Source organism: Etheostoma spectabile, unplaced genomic scaffold (genome assembly GCF_008692095.1).
Source record: "Etheostoma spectabile isolate EspeVRDwgs_2016 unplaced genomic scaffold, UIUC_Espe_1.0 scaffold00002632, whole genome shotgun sequence".
NCBI lineage: Eukaryota > Metazoa > Chordata > Actinopteri > Perciformes > Percidae > Etheostoma > Etheostoma spectabile.
The window spans coordinates 18044-45546 of NW_022602931.1; the positions used below are offsets into that span (position 1 = coordinate 18044).

General features: G+C 40.9%; 1 protein-coding gene, 1 long non-coding RNA gene and 1 pseudogene across 2 annotated transcripts; all 3 read left to right on the top strand.

Moving 5' to 3' along the window:
- Positions 1-10518: 10518 nt before the first annotated feature.
- Positions 10519-18554, top strand: LOC116676050 (myelin-associated glycoprotein-like). The gene is given in 10 exon segments (XM_032507440.1): positions 10519-10667; positions 10861-11244; positions 11433-11738; positions 11826-11922; positions 11924-12090; positions 12305-12369; positions 13809-14032; positions 14128-14319; positions 15418-15532; positions 18258-18554. Coding segments are annotated over 10 exon segments (1920 nt in total). The 5' UTR covers positions 10519-10594.
- A 2840-nt stretch (positions 18555-21394) lies between these two features.
- Positions 21395-24255, top strand: LOC116676051 (sialic acid-binding Ig-like lectin 14; annotated as a pseudogene).
- Positions 24256-26341: 2086 nt separating this feature from the next.
- On the top strand, positions 26342-27033 carry LOC116676053 (uncharacterized). The gene is made up of 3 exons (XR_004328592.1): positions 26342-26390; positions 26600-26675; positions 26871-27033. It is a non-coding gene; the product is annotated as an uncharacterized LOC116676053 (long non-coding RNA).
- Positions 27034-27503: the final 470 nt, after the last annotated feature.

Genomic DNA, 27503 nt, shown 5'->3' on the forward strand with positions numbered 1-27503 from the left:
TCTATTGCGTTTGAGAGTTCAACTATAGATATTGGCACATCCAGATCCGATTTATCTATTTCACTAAGTGCGGGGATGTTTACAGAATTAAGAAAGGAGTCAAGTGATGCTTGTGGAATGTCTCCTTTAGACGTATATAATTTGAGTAATAATCTTTAAAGAGATCATTTATTTTTTGAGGATCAGTAGTATTTTCATTTTCAGATATAATTTCATTTATTGCCCTCTCATTCTGCAAAGCTTTAATGCGCCACGCTAGGAGTTTTCCAGCCTTCTCTCCCTGATCGTAGTAGGATTGTTTCAATCTGAATGTCTCTGATGAAGCTTTGTTAGTGGATAGCTTGTCATATTTTGCTCTCAGTATTAGCAGTTCTTGTTGCCTTTCTTTAGAGCCCTTTAGATTTAACTCAAGCTCCGTCTCTTTTATTGTTCTTCAAGTTTTAGCATTTCCATGACAGTTTTGTTGGTTTATTTTTTGTGTAGCTTATCATCTGTCCCCGTAAAAAGGCCTTAAAGGCTTCCCATCTAATAGACGCTGTAGTCTCAGATTTATTAAGGCTGAAGTAATCATCAATATTATCTCAACAAATTTCAGAAATTTGGGCATTTGCAACCAGTGGGGTTTTAATCGCCAAATAGGATTACGATTAAACGCAATTATGGGTGAAAACTTAAGCATGCATAGTGAGTGGTCGGAGATCAATATGCTTTTGTAGACACAGCTCTTAGTTCTGGTAACCAAGGAGTTTGAAATTAAGAAGTAATCTATACTGCTATAGCTATTATGGGAGGTTGAGTGGCAAGAAAATTCTTTCTTAGTTGGATTCTGTACTCTCCAGACATCTCTTAAGTTTAATTCAGACATAAAATGTTGAATAACCCGTCTACTTTTAGGGTGGGACAAATCTAAACCTGATGATCGGTCGAGATCCGGATCTAAAGTACAATTAAAATCTCCACCAAAGATCACATCACCGTGAAAAGCTGTAATAGAGAGAAACAATTATTGTAGAAATCAGGGTCGTCTATATTAGGACCATACAGGTTAACCAGAATTAAGTTTTGGTTCATCAGTGAGGCTTGGATTATTATGAATCTCCCAGTAGGGTCAATGATAGCCTTTTTTATACAAACAGGTAAAGATTTATGAATAAGAATTGCCACGCCCCTAGAGTGTGGGGAGAATGAGCTAGAAAATATTTGACCAGGCCATCTTCTTCTTAGTCGTGCAACTTCGCTTGTAAGCAAATGTGTTTCTTGGATAAAAACCACTTTTGGATGGTATTGTTTAAGTCTATTCATTACTTTTTTGAGTTTGATCAATTTTCTAAGGCCTCTTACATTCCAGGAGATCACATCAACAACGGACTCAGTACTCATTTGCTTAATGTCAACATATCATCTCTTTCTGTTTTTTGTCTCAACTGTAGGAACTTGCACATTACCACCTGACGAACATTGCACCTTGAAAACATTGAACCTTTATAAACCCAAGAAACTCTCCTGAGATTTCCCACCAGTGGGAATCTCCCTCTCCCTTTCCCCTCTATTCTGTGACTTGGCTATGCTACTGATCCTAGGAAAAACAGCAGAAAAAACGTCCGCCCAAACAACTCGCACCACAACATTAAACTGCGAGCCCCGACCAAAAATTCCAAGAATTATTTCCCACCGCTATGAGGGGGAGATTTAGTTGAAATGTATGTTGTCCAGGATAACCGATCAAATGAAATATTGATCCTTATCAAACCTTGCAGACGCAATCTAGCGTGTAAGTGTGGTTACCCGTCAGTTTGATGTCTTGCTTTCTGTATAAATTCCTCCACCTCCGTTGGCGTGTGGAAGAGGAAGCGATTACCGCGGTGAAAAATCCTCATTTTTGCTGGGAATATCAGCCCAAAGTTTATATTCAGATTACGGAGTAGTTGTTTCACCTGGTCGTATTGTTTCCGTTGTTTCACCACTTCCGCGGATAGGTCAGGGAGAACATCACATGGCGGCCGTTGTACATCACCTTTCCTTTCAGACGGGCTGCAGTCATCACCCTCATCTTGTCTTGATAGTTTAAGAATTTCATGATGATCACGCGAGGCGGGCCACCTGGAACATTCTGGCCCTGCAACCTGTGGGCCCGCTCGATAATGGGGGGGATGGGAACGCGTCCCGTCCCCGGACCTCCGTCAGCCAGGTTTGCAGAAAAGCAGCGATGTCCCCTTGTTCTGTCTTCTCGGGTAAACCCACGAGCCTCAGGTTGGATCTCCGGCTTCTGTTTTCAAGCTCGTCCACCTTCAAAGCGAGGTCCTGGATTTTCTTTTGCATGGAAGCTTCCTTGCCTGATAACGAGGCGACGCCGTCTTCCAGGTTGCTAATGCGGGATTCCGCAGAGGTAAGCCTCTCGAGGAATACTCCAATTGTGTCTTTAATTTCTTGATTCAAAGTTATAATTTCCCGTAGTTGCGTGGTAAAGTGATTTTTCAAGGCTTGAATCGCCTCCAGGAGGTTAGCTTCAGAAGTCTGGGAGCTAGCGTTAGCCTCCTCCACGTGCTCGGTTTCCACTTCGCTGCTAGCCTCGCCTTCGGATCCCTCTTTGCCGGAAGTTTTCGTTTTTAATTTGTGTTTACTCGGCATCTTGGCAGGTTGAATTGAATCCCAGAGAGTTTGCTCGAGCAAAAGATCTATTAGCAGTGGTCTAGATATCTAAATGTGGAGTGTATTGGTCGGAGCTCAGAGCCCTGCAGCTGCTCAGTCAGACGCCATAACCGGAAGTCTGAATTATGGTCACAGTTAAAAGAAAATTAGGAAAGTAAAGAGTACTTTCTACTGACTCTGAACAACACCAAGGAAAGGGAAGGCAAGGCAGCTTTATTTGTATAGCACATTTCAGCAACAGGGCAATTCAAAGTGCTTTACACAAAATCAGTTAAACAGATAAAACACAAGTAAAAACAGTTAAAAATCATAAGCATTAAAAACTGGTAAAACACATGAATAGACAGTTAAAAAATAGACACATAAAACACAAGAATAAAAGTTACAGTGCAGAATAAGCAATTTAAAGAAATGAGCAGTCATTTAAAGAAAGGCAGCATCAAAAAGAAAGGTCTTCAGCCTTGATTTAAAAGAACTGAGAGTAGCAGCGGATCTACAGGTTTCTGGGAGTTTATTCCAGATATGAGGAGCATAGAAACTGAAAGCTGCTTCACCCTGTTTAGTTTTGACTCTGGGGACAGAAAGTAGACCTGTCCCAGATGACCTGAGAGGTCTGGGTGGTCCATAGTGTAGTAGCAGATCAGAAATGTATTTTGGACCTAAACCGTTGAGTGATTTATAAACTAGCAAGAGTACTTTGAAATCAATTCTTTGAGACACAGGAAGCCAGTGTAAAGACTTCAGAACTGGAGTGATGTGATCCAGTCTCTTGGTCTTAGTGAGGACTCGAGCAGCAGCGTTCTGAATCAGCTGCAGCTGTCTGATTGATTTTATAGGGAGACCTGTAAAGACCCCGTTACAGTAGTCAAGTCTACTGAAGATAAAGGCATGGACAAGTTTTTCCAAATCCTGTTGACACATAAGTCCTTTAACCCTTGATATATTCTTAAGGTGATAGTAGGCTGACTTTGTAATTGTCTTAATGTGGCTGTTAAAGTTCAGGTCTGAGTCCATGACTACACCAAGATTTCTGGCTTTGTCTGTTGTTTTTAACATTGTTGTTTGAAGCTGAGCGCAGACTTTTAATCGTTCCTCTTTTCAATCAATCAATCAATCAACATTTATTTATATAGCACTTTACAGCACCAGCAGGTGTCCAAAGTGCTTTACATCATCAAGAAAACAAACACAACATTCACGTGAGACACAAACAAACAAAACAAACAAACAGACAAAGCATAAAAAAAAAAAAAAAACAGACAGATTAAGTAACCTATAATCATCAGAAGAAGAATTGTTACACCACTACTGTGTATTAAAAGCCATTCTAAATAAATAAGTTTTAAGTTTTGATTTAAAATGAACAACATCCGTTACAGTGCGAATGTCTGGCGGGAGCTTGTTCCAGAGTTTTGGGCCAGCAACAGCGAAAGCCCGATCGCCCCACTGCTTGTACCTCGACCTCGGGACTTCTAGAGTCCGCAGATTGGAAGACCGCAACAACCGATTTTGCCCACCCAAAGTTAAAAGCTCGGACAAATACTTTGGGCAAGGCCATTTAGGGCTTTAAAAACAAACAATGCAATTTTAAAATCAATTCTAAAACGCACCGAAGCCAGTGTAGAGTAAAAAGAACGGGAGTGATGTGTGCACTCCGAGAAGTATTTGTGAGAAAGCGAGCAGCGGCATTTTGCACAAGCTGCAGACGTGCGATGGATTTTTGATTGAGGCCACCATAAAGAGCGTTGCAATAATCGAGACGTGAACTAATAAAGGCATGAATAGCCTTTTCCAAATCGTGCCTGTTAAGAAAAGGCTTTACTTTAGCCAGGAGACGAAGTTGGAAAAAGCTTGTTTTGACAACATTGCTTATCTGTTTGTCAAATTTCATGCTACAATCAAATGTCACACCCAGATTTTTTACAGTTTGCTTGGCGCATGAAGTCAGAGCTCCCAGACTTAAAGTTTGATTGTTTGACATGTATTTAGTACTGAAGATAATACATTCGGTCTTGTCCTCATTCAGGGTCAGGAAATTGCGAGATAGCCACAACTTGATATCATTAATGCCATTTAGGAGGCAGTTTAGTGCAACACTGTCATTGGGTTGTATAGGCAGATAAATTTGCAGGTCATCTGCATAACAATGAAATGACAGGTTGTGCTTTTCAATTATAGCTCCTAATGGCAACATATATAAAGAGAACAAGATAGGGCCAAGAATTGAACCCTGGGGCACCCCACAATAAAGAGGAGCAGATGAGGAGGAGAAATCACCCATTGTGACAGAGAAAGTCCTACTTGTCAAATAAGAGCTAAACCATTTAAGTGCAGTTCCTTGAATGCCTACAAAATGCTCAAGGCGTGCAAGAAGGACTACATGGTCCACCGTATCAAAAGCTGCGGTCAAGTCCAACATCACTAGCACAGTAGGATCCCCAGCATCTACAGACAAAGCTATGTCACTGTGAACTCTTAGAAGCGCCGACTCAGTGCTATGGCATGTTTTAAAACCAGACTGAAATTTTTCTAACACTGAGTTCTGTTGTAAAAAGACCTGTAACTGATTAAAAACAATTTTTTCCAACACCTTCGAAAGAAAGGGCAGATGTGAGACTGGTCTAAAATTGGACAACACATTGGGATCAAGATTAGGCTTTTTAAGTAGTGGCCTAACCAAAGCATGTTTAAAAGCTTCTGGGACAGAACCAGAACTTAGACAACAGTTAAAAAAGGTAAGTAGACTCGACCCAATGGTGCTAAAAACCTCCTTCACCATCCTGGCAGGAATGATGTCTAAAGCACAATTGGTAGGTTTCAAGTGTTGTACAACCTCAGTGAGCAGCGACAGAGAAACAGGCTTAAATTCCTCAAACACAGCAGAATGCACAGGAACAACAGGTACAGACACATTAAAATCAACACTGTCGTTTTGCCTGACTGAAGCTACTTTATCAATAAAGTAACAGAGAAACTTCTCACACATACTGGTCGAAACCTCTGTCAAAGAAGAGGTGCATGGATTTACAACAGAGTTTATAGTGTTGAATAACACCCTAGGATTATGGCTGCTGTTAGTTATGACAGATGAGAGATAGTTCATCTTTGCCACCTTTACAGCTTTCTGATACTCTGCAAGACTATCCCTTAACAAGCCCAGAGAAACTTTTAACTTGTCCTTCTTCCACCTCCGTTCAGCTTGTCTGCAGCGTTGCCTAAGGGCCCTCGTGTTGTCGTCTAGCCAGGGGTCCGCTTTAGGTTTGATAGATTTAAAGCGATGAGGGGCAATATAGTCCAGGATTTCCACACTTGTAGAATAGAAAGCTGAGAGAATGCTGTCTGGGGAAGATGGTAAAACCAGACCATTAGTAGCATAAAACTGAGAGCCAAAGAATTTTGAAGCAAACTCTGCAGCTGAGGAGGGAGTGATACAGCGACGCCTGGAGACTGAGGATACAGGTTTACTAGGCGGTGGAGGAACGCTGATCTCAATCTAATGGGAAAGTGATCTGAGATGCCGGAGTCTAAAATGTCAGTGACTGAAACGGAAAGTCCAACAGAGATGATAAGATCCAAGGTATGGCCAAGATTATGTGTTGGCCTATTCACACATTGATTAAGACCAAAAGAGTTTAACAAAGTTTTAAAATCATTAGCCAAAGGGTTTGAGGGGCAACAAACATGAATATTGAAGTCCCCACAAATCAGAGCTTGTCATATTTTGGAACAACGTCAGCCAGAAATTCAGAAAACTCGCGGATAAAATCCCTGTTGAGTTTTGGTGGGCGATAAATGATTGCACACAAAACAGGGGAATCCAGGTCAGCCACGAACAGTTGAAGCTCAAAGCTAGAACAGCAGGAAACAGGTAGTAATCTGCATCTGTACTCATCCTTGAAGAGTGTGGCCAATCCACCACCTCGGCCTGAAACTCGCGGGGAGTTGAAAAAAGAGCAACCGGGGGGGAGGAGCTCCGTGAAGGCGCTGTTTTCACCTGGTTTTAGCCAGGTTTCGGTCAGCAGAAAAAGTCCAGAGCATTGGTAGTAAAAAAGTCACTGAGGATGAAAGTCTTATTTATGACTGATCTGGTGTTGATCAGTGCCATGCGAATTGAACGCCTTCCAGACTGTTTGGAAGCCCGACTAAGTGGGCGGATATTCCTGTACACACAGCCGCGGACAGAGAGCTTCACGCTCCGGCAGCGGGAGGCTGGCACCCGAGTCAGGCAGATCCGCAGTAGGCCAGAGCCACCGGTAATTGTACGCCAAAGTACGCCGCCGATCGAAGCCCACAAACTCCGTAGAAAACCCGACACCTGAAAGGTCCGGATCGCATGAGGAAAGTGAAGCCAGGTAAGCCACAAGCCTGACACGAACTCCGCCTCTCTTGCCGCGTCCCCTGCGGCGATTTTTATTTTTGCGGGGTAGCAAGCAAGGTTGGCGCCGTAGGTAATCCGGTATGGACGCCAGGAAAGGCGGTGGGGACTTTGACTGCTCATCAGAGCCGTGGATCAGCATTTTTTCCGCCGAATTACCTATAGTTACAAGGGTCAAGCGGTCATACACCAGCAGTGGTGACACATTCTGAGTGATAAGTAGTAGGAGCAGGACAATACACAATAATCTCAGCAGAGGTAAACGGCGAGCCACACACAACGGCGCCATTTTTCCCTCACTTGAGACTTTTCCCTCTTTTGCTCCAAAAACAACCACCTCAGTTTTTCCTTCATTTAATTTCAGAAAGTTCTGGCACATCCAGCCGTTAATTTGTTCAATGCACTTAGTCAGTTTTTGTATTGGACTATAGTCCCCTGGCGATAAGGTTATGTAAATTTGTGTGTCGTCGGCATAACTATGGTAACTTATTTTGTTGTTCTCCATAATCATGTAGAGGAGCATGTAGATGTTAAACAGAAGAGGCCCCAGAATAGAGCCTTGGGGAACTCCGCACGTCACATTTGTATGCTCGGATGTATAATTACCTATTGTCACAAAGTAATTCCTATTCTGTAAGTAGGTTTCAAACCAGTTTAGTACTGAGCCAGAAAGTCCTACCCAGTTTTCCAATCGGTTTAGTAATATGTCGTGGTCGACCGTGTCAAATGCAGCACTGAGATCAAGTAGTACTAAGATTGAAATTTTGCCACTATCTGTGTTAAGGTGGATGTCATTAAAAACTTTGACGAGAGCCGTCTCAGTGCTGTGGTGTGGTCGGAAACCCGACTGAAAGGTATCAAAACTGTTGTTTAGTGACAGGAAATGGCTAAGTGTTAAGTGTGGTGTAGGACCCGGACACAGAACGACCACAACAGGGAGTAATGTACACAGAAAATGGGTTTAATTCTGACGGAACAGAACAACCAGCACACAAAAAACACAAAAACAATCCAGACACGGGAGGTGATGTGGGAGATGAAGGAGATCCAAGACATCTGACGAGACGGAACACGAACGCTGTGGCAGAAACACAAGTTAAGTACATATGCAAGGCAACGGAATACCAACAAGCTAGTACTAGACCAGTTACCACGGAATGTAGGTAACAAACTGGCGCCGAAGAGGTGGTCGGCCCAGGTTTAAGTATGGATGAGGTGATAATGATGATGAAGCTCAGCTGTGTAGTCAGATGGAGGAGGGGAAGAGTAGACACGCCTCTAATTGATGAGGTGATACTGATGATGAAGCTCAGCTGTGTAGTCAGATGGAGGAGGGGAAGAGTAGACACGCCTCTAATGGAATCCGGTAAGAGCGCCCTCCGGCGGCCGATGAACACACAGACAGACAAACAGGGAAAAACAACACAGAAGACAGCGGACCCATAACACTAAGTTGTAGAAAAAACGCTTTTTCAATGATTTTACTTAAAAACGGAAGTTTTGATATCGGCCTATAGTTGCTCATTATTGATGTGTCTAGATTGTTCTTTTTTAATAGAGGCTTGATTACTGCAGTTTTCAGGGCCTGTGGAAAGATACCTGAAAGAAGAGACGTGTTCACAATCTGTAGAAGATCAGAAGCCAAACAAGTCGAAACACTTTTGAAAACACCCGTTGGTAGAATATCAAGGCAACAGGAGGAGGATTTCAAATGTTGTATAATGTCCTCCAGGTTTTCATGGTTGATTGTATGAAATTCTGTCATATTGGAAATAGTTTTGCTTGAACACTGTGACAACATATATCCTGTACTTGATATGGAGGCACTGACTGTTTGTCTAATCTTCAGAATTTTGTCTTTGAAGAAGGATGCAAAGTCATTGCAGGCCTTGGTAGATAAAAGTTCAGATGCTACTGGTACTGGAGGGTTTGTTAATCTATCGACAGTAGCAAACAAAGCACGTGAATTATTATTGTTTCTATAGATAATATCAGAGAAAAAGGACCGCCTTGCATTCCTCAGTTCCAAATTATAAATGCAAAGTCTCTCTTTATAGGTGTTATAATGGACCAGGAGATTTGTTTTTCGCCACCTTCGTTCAGCTTTCCTACACTCTCTTTTTTCTGTTATCACCAGTAGGACATTTCTCCATGGAGATCTTTTCTTACCAGAGACAACTTTGACCTTAGTGGGAGCAATGGCATCAATAACATTTGTAATTTTACAGTTGAAATTATCTACAAGCTCAGTGACTGAGAGCCCAGAGAGGGCGGGTGTGGAGGAAAAAAGCTGTATAAATGTGTCACTGGTGTTTTCAGTGAAATACCGTTTTCTGATTATCTTTGTTTTGACACTTTTGGGCCCAGAGATAGAGCCGTTAAAGAAAACACAGGAATGATCTGAGAGAGCAACGTCAGTCACCAAAACCTTGGAAATGTTCAGACCCTTGGAGACAATCAAATCCAGAGTGTGTCCCTTATTGTGAGTGGGCTCTGTCACATGGTGAGTCAGTCCATAGTTCTCAAAAACACAACACAGTTCTTTGGCCCCCCTGTCCTGGGGGTTAAAAAGTCACATGTCTGTGAAAATTGTTCAGTTTCTGTCTTAGATGTTAAATCTTTTAATGTTGATTCAAACATTTGCATGTGTAAACTTTAAAAAATAAAATATAAAAGCAGTTGAAAGTGACACAGTGTTTCTTGCTGCGAACTTGCAGTGAAAAAAGGGAACTTTGTTGGCTGGGTCTTGTTAACAAGTTCATCGTCATAGGATCGTCATAGCAACTGTAGCCACACAGCTTTCTGCAAGAAATGTCTTTGTAATAACAGAATTAAAGTACTCAAAATTAAAAAAAACTTCCCCATACAACATGCCTACATTTTATGACTACTGTTTGTCTTAACTACATGTGTGCAATACATGACACTTTTTAAAAATATTTTTAATGTCACTATTGTGATTAATGTCACATGTATAAGAGGACATGTAAACAAGCTTGCAGGGAGTCACGTCAGGGTCACGGTCACAGAATTTACATTAGAAGGCATACAGTCTTTCAGTAAGTCGTGTGTAAAATAATCTTTAAGATATAAATACGTTCTTTGCACCATGATGAGCTCAAGATGTCACAAAAGCTGACTTCCTCACTCCCAGGGTGTGAAGAGGAAGGATGAAGTATTTCTGCAGTGTTTCAGTCTCTTCATATCTAGCTTCAAACAGCGAGTCTGTTTGCTTTTCTATCCCGACGGCTTAGCAGGGAGGTCTGCTACTGGCTCTGGTGCAGTTCTGCTGGAACTCACTCATTGGGACTACTTGTTTCTCTGTTTCAGCTGCGGGCTCGTTTGGTAAGGTCAAATGTTACTGCTTTTTATGTTTGAGCTTTTTAACCCAGAGAGTTTCTTATGTTGCTGCTTTTCATGAACTCCACTTTCATTTGTTGGGTTTTAGTTTTGGTTGAGTTCCTGGTTTGAATGTGTGTATCTGAGATGGCTTTAACAGAACATGAATTCTTTGTTTAAAAGATGCTTTGACTAAAATATTGAAAAGTAACTTTTTGTCAAATCCAGAGGATGAGTGTCATTGCAGTCCAGTCGGTGAAAATGGTGACAGCCAACATGTTGCTGAGTGTCTTCTTTGTTTCAGGTCAGCTGTTTGTTCAGTCTCTTTTATTTGGAGATGTTCCTTTTTCCAACTGTTCATGTCCTGACTGCAAAGTGAAATGTTTTATTCTGACATTGTTAAAAGGAAAAGGAGATAACATGCTGCTGCTGAGTTGTAGTTTGTGTTTCATGCAGGTTTTGCTCCACAATTTGTTCATCATGAGTCTGTTTCACAGGTGCTCTGGCTGTTTGTTATAGAGAGCCAGCCCTATTCATTACTGCACCAAAGAACATGGAAGCACTGAGTGGATCTTGTCTGCTAATCCCATGTAACTTTAGAACTACATCAGATCACCAATTCAAGAGCATAAGAACAACCTTCGGAGTGTGGATTAAAAAGGACTACAGATTTAGCAAAAATATAAATAATGTTATTTTCAACAGCAGTGGGCCTGTTACCACCTATCCAATGAGTATTACTGGAGACCTGAGTCAGAAACAATGCACCGCCTTGTTTTCTAGTTTAATCACAAGTTACACAGACACATACTACTTCAGAATTGAGAACAGGCCAATTCTGGCAACAGCTGAGTGGGATCCTCTTCAAATAACAGTTAGAGGTAAGAGAGTTGTGTATTATCAGTCAGTCTACATTGTTGTTCACTTTTTATTGTAAATGGCATGCTTTTTCATTTTGCCATGAATTTAAATTCTGTTACAGTTTGACATTAACATGGTTACTTTTTAAGAAAATGCTGCACAAACTGTTAATTTGTGTCTTTTTATTTTTTATTTTTTTTAACTCCAGATTCCCCCCCGAGCCCCAGAATTGAGATCCCAGGTGATCTGAAGGAGAAAGAGTCTGTCACTGTGAGCTGCTCAGCTCCCACTCCCTGTCCACACTCCCCTCCTAAACTCACCTGGAATCTCCAACAAGACCCTCCCAACAACAGAGAGGAGAACACAGATCGGACCTTCACAATTAAAATCCAGAAGACCATCACTCTGTCAGACACACATGATGGACTCACCATCAGCTGTTCTGCCACATATCTTGTGAATGAAGGAAGAGGAGTCAAGACAGCAGAGGAGAGAAAGACTCTCAGTGTCTCATGTAAGACAACCAGTGTTTGTCATTGGATCCTGTCAGAACATCATGTGCTGATTTTAATGAATAAAGTTAATCTCACATTTTCCTCAGATGCTCCCAAGAACACCTCAGTGTCCACCAGTCCATCAGGTTTGGTGTCAGCAGGTAGCTGGGTGAACCTGACCTGCTCCAGCAGAGCCAAGCCCCCCCCCCAGCTTCAGCTGGTTCAAGAACAGCACAGATGGAGACCTCCGTGTAGCTGAAGGAGACTTTTACAGCTTCAAAGTGACCAGTGTGACAGATGGAGTTTATTACTGTGTGGCCACAAATGATCTCGGTAATCAGACGTCATCTTCGATTCATTTGAAGATTGCAGGTAAATATAGAACTAAACTGAATTTGCTTATTTTTATGTAATTTGCTCTCTTCTCTTTTCCGTTTTTGCTTTGCTCACTTTGTTTGGATATTTGTTACATTTTTACTTGCATTTAAATGGTTCTATGCAATTAATGGTTGCATCTGTTATGTTACATGTCTGCATTCAACCTTTGTTTTCTTTGAGTCACTTGGTTTTGTTTTTCTATGACCAGAAAACTCTGATAGCTCTCTAAAATTGGCTTCAGCTCTTGGAGGGATCATCATCATCATCATCTTCGTCTTCATTTTCATCATCTTCATCATCTTCCTTGCTGTCTGTTTCATCACAAATGAAAGCAGCTGATGTTTTTACTGATCCGGTTTGTTGTTTAGACAACCTGATCTGTGTCTTTACTTTAATCTCCAATCTATCAAATATCTATCTCCCATCAGTCCTTAGACTGTCTGTTGGCAGCACATTGTCTGTTTATCACAGTATAATTATTCTGACAGCTCTCTAATGTCTTCCAGGTGGTTTAAGTCAAAACGTCAAACTCCTCAACAGGCTCAGGTGGGAAAATACTAAACTTCAGTGTACAGGACTGAACTGTGTGTTGTGGATATTTTACTTCCTTTACAGTAACTGTGTCCTCTAAGATATGTGAAAGCATCCGTCCTAAAACCATGTGGACACTCTTTAAGAGGTTAAATAGTAAAAAACACAAGAACCTGTTACACTGTGGTTGGAAACTTTAAGCAATCATCCTCCAAAACTGTACAACCCACACAGCAGAAGTGAAGAAGTGGTTAAGTTAAGTTAGGATCTGAAAATGGCTAATGGTAGAGCACATTTATTAATCATCAGGATGTTGGTTTGATCTGTTTACAGCGTGGTAGCTAGACGCAGCTTCAGAGTTTAGGCCCTTTGTATTTTTCACACATCTGATTAACTTCCTCTAAGCCAGTGATTCCCAAGTGGGGGGTCGGGACCCACAGGGGGGTCGCGAGCCAGTGGGGGGGGTCGCAAGTTGATTTCCAGAAATAAAATAAAAATTCAAAACCGATTACAAATAGCATAGGTTAGCCATGATTTTAACAGAAGATAAAACTAGTGGCTAAATTTAAAATAAAACCAAGCAAATAAATAAAAAGGGAACAGCTCTTTTGATTTTCTTTTGATTTTCCACTCTGACCCCTGAGGTCATTACGACAGATTTACGACATATTAGCGACAGAATCAGTCGTAGCAGGTCAGTGTACAGCGCGACTGAATGTGGAGGATGATCTCCGAGTAGCGGTCTCCAACATTAAACCAAGACTGGACTTGCTGTGCTCCAAACATATTGCACCTCCATCTCATTAGGTGAGGTTAAGTTCAAGTTAAAGTAATGAGTAAATTACTGTAGAATAATGTTATGGGATGTTGAGTTATTTTGTGTTGTCAACATGCTCATGTTTGGATACGCCTTTAGTGCGTGTGCGGTTGCGCGCAATGTTTATATACGTTTATAGTGGGGGGGTCGCAAGTCACTTGCACCGTTACTTTGGGGGTCGTGGGCTGAAAGTTTTGGGAACCCCTGCTCTAAGCAGTCACACAGTGGGTCTTTTAACACCTTCATCAGTGCTGTGATGTGGTCAGAAACCAGGTTTACATTTGTCCAAAGTGCCATTTATGGTTATTTAATGTGGAAGGAACCAGCAGCTCACAACATTTCCTGTTTGCTACATTATTCACAGAGTCAAAGAGGGGAAGAGATGAGTCTTCAAATGCCAGCCACCAAAACAGAAGAAGACATCCATTATGGAGAGATTGACTTCTCTAGGCGGAGACCTGAAGCGTCCTCGTCCTCGGAGCAGGACAGAGGACAGCAGCAGCACTCTCTGTATGCACAGGTCAAAGACAGCAGACAGCAGACAGCCGAACACAGACTGCTGACGGCCCAGAGGATCTCTATGCTCAAGTGAAGAAAAAATTCTAATCTAAAAAAAGAGTGCTATTTTTAATTAGACTGTCCCATGCTATGTTTTGTGTTGTGTATTTTTTTCTGTTATGCAGCTTTCTCCAGGTGCGGTTCCCCTTCTCACACAGCTTTGCCTGGATTCAGCAAGCAGGGGCGCCTGCAGCTGTGTCATGTATCATGAATAAAACTCCGCCCCAGGCGGCTTCCCGCTTCGCCTGTGCCAAAAACCACTACTGCCGTGTGGAGTCACTCCTACAGCTGAGTCTTTCCGGCGCCCATCCTGGAAGGTGTTAAGGAGCTGTGGGAGCCGGTGATAAGGAAAGTGGGGGCTTCAGGGGAAGCAAGGAACAGACCGAGAGACACCTTTTAAGCGTTTTCGTCTTTCTGATGCCTCTCTCCCGGGTCAAGTGGGAGTCAGAAGACAAACAGGGATTAGTGTTGGTTTGGCAGGTTTTTCTGAGGAAGTTTGGTGTCCGTGAGGCGAGGCTGGAGGCCTATTGTTTGGGCTTGATGTCCACCGTTAAACTTAGCGTGCCCAGCGTGATTGTGCTTGTGTGAGTAGGATGGCAGCTTTTGAGTTAGGTACGTTTGCGTTAGGTACGTTTGTGTTAGGTACGTTTGAGTGAGGTACGTTTGATTAATGCCAAGTCCAAAGAAAGATCTGCATGAGATCGCTGACTATTACAATATTTCTGTGTCTGTTTCCCTCCAAAAAACTGAGCTGAAGACTTTTCTGTTTGAGTCCATCCTTAGAGTCCCTAGCTCTTGAAGTGCCTGATGACTGTTTTAACCCGTGTGTTGTCTTCCTGTCAAAATTGAAAATGTTTGTTTGTTTTTAACTTTTTCTTACGTTTTTGTCACTTTTTCAACAATTTTTACATTTTTTTCAACGTTTGTCACTTTTTTGACATTTTCAACAATACATGACACTTAACTTATTAACCTTTTCTTAAAACTTATTAAGTTTTAACATTATTTTTGGAAATTATGGTCAATAAAAAATCATTTATAGGAAATTATTCCTAATGTTTGAGTTAGAAAAGCAGAAATTAGGAATTATTTAGAAACTTAAAATTAAAGGAATGTATGTTGATGGATATTCAGTCTGGAATATGTCAACTTTTACTCAACACTATTTCAAATTCTATAAAAATGTATTCATTAAAACATTTAAATTAAATTAAAATTAATAAGATGCCCCTAAATTAATAAAAGTAGAGATTTGTACTTGCCAAAGATCGTTGTGCGGAATCAATCATGTTATTTTGGGGAATTATAACTGGGTAGTTAAAAAGAACATTAATGTAGGAAAACGGGTAATTTTGACCTGAGGACAACATGAGGGTTAAACCGTTCATCTTTTAATGGTTTTATGTCTCTTTCAGGAAAATCAGAGGATCAGCGTCCAGTGAAAATACTGTGAGACGCAACTTGTTCACAGTCACTGATCCTGTCTGCCGTTCTGCCGCTATAGGTGTCAGCTCAGGTGTGGGTGCAGATGTAAGGGGCATTGAAATGGGTTTTGTGCCGGCACCTCTTTATTAGATCTATGTACAGTCTGGCCTATAGTGAAAGAATGGGGAATGATATTGCAGGAGGGAAAGTGTATCCTGTTCCTGAAGTAGTGTGCACCCCGATTCCTGAGTAGGAACGTGCTGAGTTTGCCATAAATCATCCTCATGTGTTTGTAGCTAGTGTGACCTCTAGAGCGCGGGGTCATTAGCAGGCCCAAGAGGTTAACTTGTCTGACTCCTTGCTTGCATCTGTACTTTCTGGGGAAAGTGTGCCCTCTGGTGGTGAACCCGTAAGCTGTACTTCAGGTCAGCCTGATGAAAAGGTTACAGATTCAGATTTGGGGCCTGACTCTGCTGCACCCTTGCCATTTATTTGGGAGGCTCTCATTTAAGCACAGAACAATGATCTTCCACAGTTTAATGGAAAAACTACCATTCTTTGTGGATAATGGTGTGTTGATGTATTGGTGGGTCTCACGGTCAGGGAGGGTGGCGACTGATTCAGAGGAGGATTGGGGGGTAGTTATTCAGGTCGTGATCCCTGTTGACTGTCGGCAGTATGTCTGGGGATGGTTCACGAGCACTTATGATCAGGCCACTTGGGCATCAGCAAAACTTATAATTGTGTTCTCAAACATTTCTGTTGGCCGGGAATGAAGGCAGACGTAGTGGGTTTTTGTAATGTAAATGTGCTGTATTTATATAGCGCTTTTCTAGTCTTAACGACTACTCAAAGCGCTTTTACATCATACAGGACACATTCACCATTCACACACATTCATACACTGTGGCCGAGGCTGCCGTACAAGGTGCCACCTGCTCATCAGATATACACTCACACACATTCACAGTCCGATGCGCAGCACCGGGGGCAACTCGGGGTTCAGTGTCTTGCCCAAGGACACTTCGGCGTGGGACTGCAGGGCCAGGGATCGACCCACCAACCTTCCGATCGGCAGGCTACCGCTCTACCACTGAGCCACAGCCGTTTGTAAAACTTGCCAGATCAGCCTGTGCCCCCTGCTCCGCTGCGGCCTGTCCCCGCTGGTTGTGTAGTCCTGTGGTTCACTTTGTGTGGAATGGTGAGTGCGTCCATGCTTTTATTTCTGCTAAGTCTCTCCTCGATGGTGCTCCTGTGCTGGCTGTGCCTGACCTTGTTCAACCCTTTTACCTTGAGGTGGATGCCAGTGCCACTGGAGCTGGTGCGGTGTTGTTGCAGGATGGTGGTGGGGATGGTGTGTCATCCCGTTTGTTTGTTTTTTATACCAAGTTCAAACGTCATCAGCTAAACTACTTCACCATTGAGAAGGAGACCTCAGCCATGCTCCTTGCCCTGCAACACTTTGAAGTGTGTGTAGGATGCAGTTCATTTCCAGTGACTGTCCACACTGACCACAACCCACTTGTCTTTTTAGCTCAGATGTACAACAGCAATCAGCTGGGCCCAGGGTTACAATTTCTGCATTAAACACAAGAGGGGAGCCGACAACATTGTGGCTGACACGCTGTCCCGTGGGTGAGACTACTTTGAGGAACTAAGAGAGATTCTGGTCGGGCTGGGGGCTCCAAGGTGGGGACGTGGAACAGATGTGGTGCGCCTTGTTGGTGATGTGATTTGTTTGTGGATTTAATAAATCATTTAGGTTACCGTTTTTAACATCTCTAGACACAATAGGGATGTAGCATAGACAAATTACATTTGTGTCAAATTCATTAATTGTTTTCACTGCCTACAGTTCAACGGAGAACCATTTAAAACCTCCCCATCCTGCAGCTTTTCTTCGTCAGTTATCAACATGTTCATCAACGTGTGCTGAAATCACAGCTGTTAGTGTGTGATTTATTATTTAAGGTCAAATGTGTGCAAATAAAAGTCCCAAAGTTTTAAATAGTGAACTTTAGTCTAAAATATGGACATCTTTACATTTTATACATGATTTTGTTTCAAGATATTAATGATTTGTTTTTACATGGCATTGTTACATGTTAACATTTTGTTGTGTATCCTGTTTTTTTCCTTAAGTTATTTGTATTTTAATTATTTTAGAAATTAAGATTATGTCTGCTTTTAAATAAAAATAAAATCTTTTTGTCCGACTTAAATTATCTTAGTCATATTTGTTGGTCCAATATGTCACACTTCATACCATTTTAATTCTCAATACTGTAAATTTAATGCATCAGAAGTTTCTTTGGGGATGTAAATAACGAGAGTTTTGTGGTTCATATATAACTTCTACATTCTGTGGTTATTGACTCAATGGAGCAAGTCCTTGAAGTTGACATTACATTTACTGTGAGACAACCAAAAGGTACTCATCATGGCAGCTGAAGATGAAATAGCACTATATAAGTTGTTATGAGACAAATAAAATCATTTGGAGACAAGAGATTTCCATGGTTCTCTCATCGGAGCAACAGGCCAGGCCTGTAGCCTACATGGTAAATAATATTGTTTTGTAAAAGATTAGTAAGATGAACACAAGATGAACATTTTTTACATCAATCCTTGACGTGAAATTCTTCTTTCCGCCGGCAGTACAACAAGGACAGATGTCTTCTTATGTACCTTCATGGAGATAAGACAAAAACAAATACAGCTTTCTTTCACCTTTTCCTTTTGAAGAGAGAAAAGGACAAATAAAACTAATTGTTTTTAAATGATGAAAAAGCAGAAAGTGTGAATTATGATTACATATTCTAATGTGTAGATTACTGCATTAAAAGCATTTGAAGCGACCAAAGTATTTGAATCACTGACGCTCCGTCATCAGCACGACATTGCAGAGGTCCCTGTCTCCAGCGCCTTCTTCCTTCCCCAGACCCCTGCATGGCCACCCTCCATCCATCCACCAGACGCCCTCAGACTCTCCCCGCTGTCCCAGTCTCCTCACTCTCACGTCCTGCTGTTTCCCTCAGCAGCCCTGCAGTACATCTACTGGCCAATTTCTACTCATTCCTGCCATATTGTCAATGTTGCTTTTTGCCCTTTCTTTCCAGCCACTTGAACCTGAATCCTCATCCTGTACCTGTCTGCTTGTACCTTGTACCTGCCCCAATCCGGTTCACCTGTGGATCCTAATTAATTTTTGTTGCAGACTGGCTATCCATGTTCATAAGCTTTTGCATTTTCTTTTTGTCCATTAGACCCTGAACTCTTCCTGTCTGGCTTACCTATCTGCATTTGGTTCCTTCTTTTGTTGCCTGGTACTCACCTGCGTCCAGTGGTGTAGTCTAATGTATTGTGATGTGTATACTGAATGTACATGAATATGTTGGCCTATATATATGGGCCAGAATGTGCCTTTGGGGGAAGTGGGGTGACATCTCACAGTGGGTGTCCTCCCCCAGGGTTATTTTGAGTGTCAAAGACTTCATTTCTGTATTCGGATGCACTTTTATGCACCGATTTACGGTGGAAATACCTTTATTTAGCCTATGAGAAGAAGAAAAACACAGTTGGCAATTCAAAATGTGACAAAAATATGCTAGAAAGTATGTTGTTGCATGTCATTTGGAATCTTTACGTGGGCATGTGGAAATCCTGGATCTTTCTTAGGGGGTATACTGCATATACCTGCGTATCACGTAGACTACACCTCTGCCTGTGTCACAAAGACAGACAGATTAATAAAAACTCTGTGGGAGGCCTAACAGAGAGAAGTGGTGGGATCATCATGACCACAGAGCTGAGAAAAAGCTCAGAGCTACAAGCAAACAGGGGAAGTTGGTTGGTCCTACTGTGATATCATCATAGCAACTGTATCAACACACAAACACAGAAAAGCATTACGGGCTAAGGCTCTGTGTTAATATGAAGGAATTTTCTTTTTTTACATTTTTTTTTTTTTTTTTAATTAACAGAAATGTTCTTTTTAGGTACCGAGGATATTGTGTAAATCTACAGAATCTTCCGTTTTTGGATTAACAGAAATGTCCGTTAAAGGTACAGAATAAATCCACAGAATGTTCGTTTTTTTTGGAGAAATGTCTGTGAACTTAACGGAAATAGTACTGGTATTTTTCTGTTGGGACAATACTTTAAATAGTGAACTTTAGTCTCAAACATGGACATCTTTACGTTTTAAATGTGATTTTGTTTCAAGATACTTAATGATTTGTTTTGACATGGCATTGTTATTTAACCTTGTTTTACTGTGTATCTTGTTTTAGTTGCCGCTAACTGATACTAGCAATTTCTAGTCTGAACCATATTTTGGGCTTCATTTAATAAACATAACTTGTAGTAGTATACAATTGTGTATTGTTTTGATTACAATACAATGTGCGGAATTACTTTACATTGCCTATTCATGTCTATTTATTCATATTTTCTCACTGTTAATCACCGGTGTCTGTACAGCATCAACAGGGGTCGCCATTGTTGTTTATGTGTGTGTGACATCAAAAACTGCAACTGGGAGTACGCTAGTACAAGTTCACGGGTAGTGAGTTACGGGTTTGACTGCCGTTCCAGGGCACTTCCACAGGTAGAAGGTTGTGAAAACACGAGTTATGGGTTGCCTCGAACGCAGCATTAACATCCTTAGTTATCTCCGCTTATTAGGATCTGTGCACTGCATACTTAAAAATAAGATGACTGTTACAAACAACTAATGGGATTTAGTAATGAATATGTTTTTTAACAAAACATTAAAGAATACTAATGACCACTAATAAGTTTAATTACAACTAAAGCTGGGTTTACAGCCTAATTTACGTGGAACAAACAAGATGAAATAATGATGTAACAGCGTAGTTGGTATAAAGAATGCCACGGTTCTCATATGCACATTTAGAAAGTTTTGTAAGGCGTGGGTCCATGGTGCATTGAGCATGGATTATTAGATTTAGTTTTACATATTTCATGTGATTTCTTGACAGGGAAAAGGACATGAAGTAATGTCAGGATAAAGGCTACTCCTCAGCCAATAGAGAACCACCCTAACCTTTAAAACAAGCAGGAGGGCCTTAAAATGTACTGTACTGTACGTCTGTCTGTCTGTCCGTCCGTCTGTCTGTGTTGCAGGCAGAGCATGCAGGGTCATAGTCAGTCAGGCAACCCTCTAGAAGTGTAACTGAGTATGACTTCCTCCTCCTGGGTCCCGTTCAGCCTCTGAACCCCCACACAGGTGTTTTCAGTTTCTCTGGCTGATTAGAGCTCTGCTCAGGCTGAAGATGGGCCGGACCTTTGATGGGAACTTATTGTCAAAATCTTTCTACCAATAAGGCTGATAAAGCTGCCATTGGACCTGCCCTAACGGGTGCTACAACACTAACAGGAGACCCAGGAAGATGTTAAACAAGAGACACCCCCACCGAACGAGACAAAAGCAAAGCGTGTTGCTCACCACTGCACTCTGTTAGAAAAATAATATATTATAATTTGTGTTTATAGCCCACATTGCCAAGAGTTGGGAGGACAATCTTCTAAAGCCAAAAGTCTTGCAAGTTGTTGTTTAACTACAAGATTAAATTTCTATTTAATTTTTTCTTTTGTCTTTCTAGTCATATAATAATTAGTACATTCATGTGACATTCCTGCAGCACACATTTAGCCCGGGTGGTCCTGAAAAAATGTCTATAAATTGATTGTGTATTACAGGGTTGCAATGAGTCATGTGAAAAAAAAATCTTAGAATAAATAATGAGAATAAAGGAGTCATTAGCATGATGAGCTCAAGCTGCTTCAGAAGTTGACTTCCTCACTCCCAGGGTGTGAAGGGAAAGGGCACCACTTGTTGTTTTACTGCAGTGTTTCAGTCTCTTCATATCTAGCTTCAAACAGCGAGTCTGTTTGCTTTTACATCCCATTGGCTTAGCAGGGAGCTCTGCTACTGGCTCTGGTGCAGTTCTGCTGGAACTCACTCATTGGGACTACTTGTTTCTCTGTTTCAGCTGCGGGCTCGTTTGGTAAGGTCAAATGTTACTGCTTTTTATGTTTGAACTTTTTAACCCAGAGAGTTTCTTATGTTGCTGCTTTTCAGGAACTCCACTTTTAATTGTTTTTGGTTGAGTTCCTGGTTTGTTTAAAAGATGCTTTGACTAAAATTGAAAAGTAACTTTTTGTCAAATCTAGAGGATGAGTGTCATTGCAGTCCAGTCTGTGAAAATGGTGACAGCCAACATGTTGCTGGGTGTCTTGTTTGTTTCAGGTCAGCTGTTTGTTCAGTCTCTTTTATTTGGAGATGTTCCTTTTTCCAACTGTTCATGTCCTGACTGCAAAGTGAAATGTTTTATTCTGACATTGTTAAAAAGAAAAGTTTCATGCCAATTTTGCTTTTGTTCATCATTTCATAGGTGCTCTGACTGCATGTCCTTACAATCCAGACCTGTTCATAAATACACCGAAGAACATGGAAGCACTGAGTGGATCTTGTCTGCTAATCCCATGTAACTTTAGAGCTAAAACAGATCAGGATTTCAAAAGCACAAGAAAACCTCTGGAGTGTGGATTAAAAGTTCAAAAGATTTAGTAAAAAATCCTAAAATGTTATTTATAACAGTAGCTGGAGCACAATGTTTATCCAATGAAGATTACAGGAGACCTGAGTCAGAAAACTGCACCACTTTATTTTCCAGTTTAATCACTAATCACACAGACACATACTACTACAGACTTGAGAACTGGCCATTCAAAGCAACAGCTGAGTGTGATCTTCTTCAAATAAGAGTTAGAGGTAAGAGTTTTTTTATTTTTAATCAGTCGGTCTATATTGTTGTTCACCTTTTATTCTGAATGGCACACCTTTTCATTTTGCCATGAATTTAAATTCTGATTTGATACAAATCTGTTACAGTTTGAAATTCGCATGGTTACTTTTTTTTTTTTTTTTAACCACAGATTCTCCTCCGAGGCCCAGAATAGAGATCTCAGGTAATCTGAAGGAGAAGGAGTCTGTCACTATAAGCTGCTCAGCTCCCACTCCCTGTCCACACTCCCCTCCTAAACTCACCTGGAATCTTCAACAAGACCCTCACAACAACATAAAGGTCAACACAGATCAGACCTTCACAACTAAAATCCAGAAGACCATTACTCTGTCAGACACACATGATGGACTCACCATCAGCTGTTCTGCCACATATCCTGTGAATGAAGGAAGAGGAGTCAAGACAGCAGAGGAGAGAAAGACTCTCAGTGTCTCATGTAAGACAACCAGTGTTTGTTATTGGATCCTGTCAGATCATCGTGTGCTGATTTTAATGAATAAAGTTAATCTCACATTTTCCTCAGATGCTCCCAAGAACACCTCAGTGTCCATCAGTCCATCAGGTTTGGGGTCAGCAGGTAGCTGGGTGAACCTGACCTGCTCCAGCAGAGCCAAGCCTCCCGTCAGCTTCAGCTGGTTCAAGAACAGCAAAATTGGAGCCATCCGTGTGGCTAAAGGGAAGTTTTACAGCGTCAATGTGACCAGTGAGACAGAAGATTATCACTGTTTGGTCACAAATGGTCTCGGTAATCAGAGGTCATCTTGGATTCGTTTAAAGAGTGCAGGTAAATATAGAACTGAAGCTGCTCATATCTAATCTGCTCTCTTTCCTGTTTTTGCTTACTTTGCCCTGCAAAGCACTTTTTACTGCATTTGTGTGAAGTTTACTCTTTGCAAATCATTACATCTGTATTGTTGCATGTCTGCTTTCAACCTTTGTTTTCACTTGGTTTTGTTTTTCTATGACCAGAGAACTCTGTTAACGCTCTACTATGGGGTCCAGCTCTCGGAGGGGTCCTCTTCATCATCCTCATCATCTGCCTTTCTGTCTGTGTTTGGCAAGTATCACAACTGAAAACATCTGACACAGTTGTTGGCTCTAAAACCCCAGAAAGGCAACATTGTGAATATATATATATATATATATATATATATATATATAATTATGATCCACGTTGTTGTTGCTGCTGCTGTAACTTTGCTAAAACTTCAGCATACTGTCTCTGTAATTGTTCTGAGAGCTCTCTGTCTTCCAGGTGGTTTAGGACGAAACGTCAAACTCAACAGGCTCAGGTGGGAAAATACATCTGCTCACAGTGACTGTCTTCTGAGATATGTAGACTGTGCATTGATTTTTGTGAATGGAGATTAGGTACTATTTGCTGTACGTGTCACAAAAATAGCACAATTTACCAGAAATTGCAAGATTAAATTTGTCTAAAATGCCATTTTAGACTTATTAAATGTGGAATGATCCGGCAGTTTCCAACGATTTCTTGTTTTAATGTTTGCAGAGTCAAGAAGTTGAGGGTCCGGAAATGCCAGGCAGCAGGGATGTGGTCAGAAACCATTTTTAAATTTGTCCAAACTGCCATTTGGTCAGGACACAGTGGTTGGCTCTAAAACTCCAAAAAGGTAACATAAGTATGATCCATGTTGTTGTTGTTGTTGTTGCCCTGACTTTGATAAAACCTCAGTATGCTGTCTCTGTAAGTAGTCTGACAGTTCTCTGATGTCTTCCAGATCCTTGGATCCTTCAATATGGAAGGATCCAGCAGCTCACATTTCTTGTTTTCATACATTATTCACTGAGTTAAAGAGGTGAAGAGATGAGTCTTCAAATGCCAGCCAGCAAACAGAAGAAGAAATCCATTATGGAGAGATGGACTTCTCCAAGCAGAGACCTGAAGCGTCCTCGTCCTCAGAGCAGGACAGAGGACAGCAGCAGGACTCTCTGTATGCACAGGTCAAAGTGTCCCAGACAGCAGACAGCTGAACACAGACTGCTGACGGCCCAGAGGATCTCTACTAAAAAATGAGTGTTTTATGATCCATTTGGGTTGGATTCCTAATACACCTTATTTTTTTACTTGTACAAGATCATTTTTTACATCAGATAATGTAGAAAAAAAATACTGACGCTTGGACAAGAAAATGAGATTGTAGATGCAAGTCCCAGAGCTCGAAACAAGGAACTTTCTAAATGACGACATGAGAAGGAACTTGACACAAGAAGCACTTTTGTGCACATATTATTAAAAGTAAAGATTCTATTTAAATGTGATATTTTACAAATGTTTTAACAAGGAGGGTTTAATATGTACTTATCTATTGTGTTTCTTAAATATTTTGTATCCCACATTTCTATTTGTATTAAATGATCATGAGATTCTGTATTTGTGGATATTTATTCATTGCACTGTGATTAAAAACCTTGATAGACAACTCCCAAAAATACATATTCATCTCAGTCACATTTATTGGTCCAACAGTTTACATATTGTGTGTAAACCAGTGGTGTCAGTTAAACGCGTTATCACAAACCCATTTTAACGGCGTCAATTTTAAAATTGTGTGATTCACGCTCTTTTTGTCCTAGCAAACTTTTCTTTTCTTTTCACATGCTGTTGCAACAGCTAGTAACGGTTGGAAAAACTACAACACCACACCACATCGCGATACTACGAATCCCACTATGGCCAAGCCGATAGCATTAGCAGTCACACACTACTGGCCAGGTATCCATGTTTACCTGTACAAGTCCTGTTCCCTAACCTTAACCAATCCAGCTGCTTCAAGGGCGGGACTTGGCGTGGCTATAGTGGGATTTATAATTTGTCCACCGGCTCTAGCTAGACCGGAAACAAAACAGGCAGGCCGTGCACTTGTCTGGGCTTGCAAGCCGGCAAAAGAGTAGTAATGTTTCTTTTTGAGTGGATGGTGAAGGGAGATGCTGAAATGGATGGCAATAATATTCTAAATGGAAAGTCGACTTTTAAAAGTTTCTAAACCAAGTGACCAAGACCAAAGTGATGTGTGTGTTGTGTCGTTTTGAACTGAGCTATCATCGCAGCACGTTCAGTCTGAAATACCACTGATGGCCAAGCACACAGCAGAGCAGATGCAACCCCCCCCCACGCCACCCTCGTCAGTGTTTTTTCACCCTGTTATTGATGGACAGTGTTACATTGTGAGATTACTTGCTCCAAGTGTGAATGTTACATGTGAATTGAACACTAGGGTACAGTAGGCTATATGCCAATGTTGTTTTCAATAAAAGAGCATTTGCACAAAGCAAGCCGATCCACTTTTCCATTTGATAAGAGCATTAAATTGTGAAAATTTTAGTTATCTATGGCATTAATGCAATTAGTGGCGATCAAATATTTTGATCATTTGACAGCTGTAGTGTAAACATCACCAGAAGTGTAAGATTCAATCACAAACGATAACAAAGCAGCTAGATGATTTATTCATACAATTCCTACAAGGAATCTCCTAGTGAATAAAGTGCTGAGAACTTTAAGTGCAGAGGAAATGGGTAATTTGGCAAATTTAAAACGTCTTCATAATTTAGTTTCCATTTAGTTTGTTTTTATATTTCAGTGGTCAGTAAGGCATCGATTATTAAAGTACAACACCTAAAATTCCAAACCAGTGTAAACAAACAATATGGACATACAATATGTTTCTACTCGCCTTTTTCATGATATGACATAAGCATGATGCACTTTTTACACTTTTGTGCTGCAAAAAGTGCACAAATCTAGAATAACCTAAGTCTTTTTCCCTGAAACTGTCCTCTGTTAACTGCGTATTTAATTGTCACTATTGTAATATATGTACTACACCAGTCAGGGTTACAGCCACAACACAGTGTAGCAACAACTGCTCTCACATTAGAAGGCATACAGGCTTTCAGTGAGTCGGTGTACAATAATCTTTGAGAATAAATATGTTCTTTGCACAATTATGACCTCAAGATGTCACAAAAGCTGACTTCCTCCCTCCCAGGGTGTGAAGAGGAAGGGTGAAAACTTTGTGTATTTCTGCAGTGTTTCAGTCTCTTCATATCTACATATCCACACATTGGGACTACTTGTTTCTCTGTTTCAGCTGCGGGCTCGTTTGGTAAGGTCAAATGTTACTGCTTTTTATGTTTGAACTTTTTAACCCAGAGAGTTTCTTATGTTGCTGCTTTTCATGAACTCCATTTTTATTTTATTGGGTTTTAGTTTTGGTTGAGTTCCTGGTTTGAATGTGTGAATCTGAGATGGCTTTAACAGAACATGAAATCTTTTATTAAAATATTGAAAAGTGACCTTTTTTGTCAAATCCAGAGGATGAGTGTCATTGCAGTCCAGTCGGTGAAAATGGTGACAGCCAACATGTTGCTGAGTGTCTTCTTTGTTTCAGGTCAGCTGTTTGTTCAGTCTCTTTTATTTGGAGATGTTCCTTTTTCCAACTGTTCATGTCCTGACTGCAAAGTGAAATGTTTTATTCTGACATTGTTAAAAGAAAAAAAGGAGATAACATGCTGCTGCTGAGTTGTAGTTTGTGTTTCATGCAGGTTTTGCTCCACAATTTGTTCATCATGAGTCTGTTTCACAGGTGCTCTGGCTGATTGTTATAGAGAGCCAGCCCTATTCATTACTACACCAAAGAACATGGAAGCACTGAGTGGATCTTGTCTGCTAATCCCATGTAACTTTAGTTCTAAACCAGATCAGGACTTCAACAGCACAAGAACAACCTTCGGAGTGTGGATTAAAAAGGACTACACATTTAGCAAAAATATGAATAATGTTATATTCAACAGAAGTGGGACAGTTACCACCTATCCAATGAGTATTACTGGAGACCTGAGTCAGAAACAATGCACCAACTTGTTTTCTAGTTTAATCACAAGTTACACAGACACATACTACTTCAGAATTGAGAACAGGCCATTTCTGTCAACAGCTTCCTGTGATCCTCTTCAAATTACAGTTAAAGGTAAATTACTTTTGTTTTATAAATTAGTCTATTATGTTATTGTTTAGGCCAAAACTGCAACTGATTTCACCTCTTTTCTTTCTCCAAACACATTTTTCACTTGGGCATGAAATTGAATTTCAATTAAACATTGAGTCTATTATTACAGTTTGACATTAAAATGGTCACATTTAGAATATTAAAAATGCCCTCAAACTTTTACTTTATATTTTTTGCACTTTCAAGTCAAAATGTTGGCTATATAATTTA